The following is a 3,138-nucleotide window of genomic DNA, read 5'->3' on the forward strand; positions in this document are numbered from 1 at the left end:
GCCCATGGTCCAAAATGATGAAAAACGAGGATAAATCAAAAATTAAAAAAACGATGGGCTATAACCTTTCATTATCACCCAGCCAATCCCTGGTGCAATCACCACAGCATAAATACCCCTGCGATCTCTCAACCAAGTTGTTGTTGTCCACGACAGACCAAACATGGGTTGTGAGTACTGCACTTGTAGATCGGCTATTTTCGCTATTCTTCAAAATCGGCACCCCAACCTCCTCCTTCCGCCTCGATTCTCTAGGAATCCAGGGGGGGCAGTGACGGAGCAGAGACGACCAACCGCTCATTCTGAGTATAGAGCAAAGATGACCGTCAGCTCCACAGTACAAAAAAGGAACACAATCTTTAGGTGGGCACGGCCACATTCAACAGACTTCCACTGTCCCTTCTTTAACGACGACTGTGGCAAGATTCCTGGCCAATGCCAGCCTGAAGAGCTCCACTTTGGTGACATCCTCTTCTTTCATGGGTCCTCCTGCTTCGCTGGGAGTGCTGGTCTGGAACGGGGAGGTCAATTCCTCCACAAAGGACATCAGCTCATAGGTTTGCTCCGCTGAGAAGATGTCCTCTTTCTGCTCCACTAGTGGCACGGCATCAGTCAGCAGGGTCCACCAGAAGCTGCTTGGTGCGATCTTCGCCGTCATGAGGGACACGAGGAGCTTGCCGGCTTCCCTAAATCGCTCGTCTTCGTACAGCTTGCGGAACTCACGGTACTTCCCCAGGAACGTGAGTCTGTCGCTGAGCAGCATGTCTGAACCCAGGTTGTCAATCACGTCCACGTCCGAAAAGGTCCCTCGGACACGGTAGTCCTGCAAGAACCTCTCGGCCACGAGGGTGGCGAGGGCGCCGTCCTTGGCCCTGATGGCCCAGGAGAGAGCCAGTCCCAGACGACTGTTCCTCAGAGCTCGGTTGGCCATGATCTTACAGACGCTCCTCGCCTGTTCATACATCTGCCTATGTTCATAGATCTGGAGTACCTCGAGGGCCTTGTGCTCCGTGTCAAGAGGCACACGCTTCATCTGCCGCTCCAGGTACGTGCGGCCGAACTCCGGACAGTGGTCGCAGTAGTCTACCGCCAGTTGCCACAGGCCGGGGTGGGCGAACAGACCCGAGGCATACTCCAGCAGCAGGAACTCTCTAAGTTCGGAACCAAAGTGTTGATCGTGGGAACGGAACAGATTGCAGTGATCCAGGAGATCCGTCAAATGAGCCACAAACCACGGGTTGCTCAGAGCAACGCTGCAGTCTTTGATGACGCGTTCAGTGTCAAACCCAAAGGCTCCCAGTAGGATATTGTCCAGAGGCTCTGGGACGCTGCCCGCGCAGAGGAACGAGGTCATGCACGACTGTGCGTAGTAATGCAGATTAGTGGGTCTGACGGTGGGCAGAGAGTAGAGCAGACTGGTGATCATGAAGTGGTACCAGGTACCGAGCAGCTCCTTGTGCGCCAGCATCGTGTCTTCATCCCCCGCCAGGATCCTACAGATGACCTCCAGGCGAGGGCTGTCAGAGAACGAGTCGTTCCGTAGGCAGCGGTCCACCCCCTCGTGCCAGTGTCGCCACTTCACGTCGAACTCCGCCAGACTCGTCTGCGTGCCGCGAGGGTCGTAGGCGGGCATCTGGCAGAGCAGGTCATCCATCAGGTCAAAGGTGTCCTGGGCCACAGGTTGCAGTGAGGCCTGTTTCGCCAGCATGTGCCGGGCGTCCTCCAGCCTGCCCTGCAGAACGCAGCTCGTCACTGCCTCCCAGTAGCGACGGTGCTGCGCAGGGCTCTCGCTCTGCAGAACCTCTCGGACCGTCTTCTCCACTGCATCTGTCTCGTGGGGCCTGGCCCAGTCCAGCAGGCGGAGCATCAGGGCGCCCACAGGGGCGGCCTCGACGAACAGCACTTCACATAGATGCCAGATCAGCTCTATGGCCTGCAGAGCTGACGCCTGGTTCCTGCACCCATTGGCCGATTCCGCGCCTCGTGTCGAAACCGCGCCTCGCCGAAGCTTGTCTGTGCAGGCTCGTACGATGGATCTGTAGCTCTCACTGGTGCTGACCAAGTAGTGCTTCTTGTTCTCGCTGGGTAGGTCCTCTCGGATGGCCTGCAGTTCGACGAAGATGAGACGTAATTTGTCGTAGAGTTCACGAAAAGCGGAGGAGTACACATCTTTGTCGGTCCTCCTCACCTCATGATTGAACGGGCTACCTGATTCTGATCCCGTTGCGCCAGATGTTTGGAAGAGGGTCTTGTAAACCTGGAGGTCTCCGGGCCCCCGTGCAAACACTAGGTGGCTCCTGGCTTCAGGCATGATGGTGGTCAGGGGCTCTATGTACACCACCTCCATAAGTGAATGCAGAAGGGGCACAGACGGAGATTTGTGTATCTAGCATGGACCGTCACACGATCATGCCAAGTCAGGAATACACATTGCCTCTTATATTGGCAATGTGGCAAAACCATACGTGAAGCTCAGCCAATCAAATAATGGATTGCATTTTTATAGTGCTTTTCTGTGCACAAAGTACTTACTCAAAGTGCTTACAATGGGTTAATTCATCATACATTGCGAGTTGAGCCAATGGGTCAGGTTATTGGCTAAGTGGCACAAACATTATGCGAAGCTTCACGAATCCATGAAGCCGACGGGTCTGGCTGGCTAATTAGCGAAGTCCCTATACATACACCACTCCCCAAAACACAGAGATTCGGTGTGTCCGCCACACAAGGTCACTTTCTCTTGTAGACATTCATGAAGCTTCGGGGTTCTCAGAAACCATCCGTCAGTCTGCATGCGTGTTCCTAGTACTGTCTGTCTCTCAGCTTTTCTGTCTCTCCTACACTGTCTCCGTCTCTTCAGTCCTACCATCTGTCTCTCTCTCTCCTACACCATGTCCCTCTCAGTACTCAGACCCATTTGTGGGTTGTGGACACATTTGTATGGGTCACTTTATTTTTTGTTTCCTATACCTTTTTGTTTCAAATTATCATTATTTCGAAATATTTTCAAAAAACATTCCCAAAAAAGAAAAATCTAAGAAACAAACAAAGAAAAACAAATGTTTAAGAAGTATTGAAAATAGGTGATCTACAAGCTTATACAACACTCATTTTGCGTTGTGCACTTGTAGGCTAGCT

At 52.8% G+C, this 3,138-nt stretch overlaps 1 protein-coding gene across 1 annotated transcript; it reads right to left on the minus strand.

The window, feature by feature from the left end:
* Positions 1–379: 379 nt before the first annotated feature.
* Positions 380–2,347, minus strand: LOC308314516 (nuclear pore complex protein Nup85-like; the record flags this gene model as incomplete). Its single annotated transcript, XM_080762147.1, has 1 exon — positions 380–2,347. The coding sequence occupies one exon, from the start codon at positions 2,345–2,347 to the stop codon at positions 380–382; it is 1,968 nt and encodes a 655-aa protein (XP_080618273.1).
* Between the last annotated feature and the right edge of the window lie 791 nt (positions 2,348–3,138).

Source organism: Protomyctophum bolini (assembly GCF_963924005.1).
Source record: "Protomyctophum bolini genome assembly, chromosome: 4".
Classification (NCBI taxonomy): domain Eukaryota; kingdom Metazoa; phylum Chordata; class Actinopteri; order Myctophiformes; family Myctophidae; genus Protomyctophum; species Protomyctophum bolini.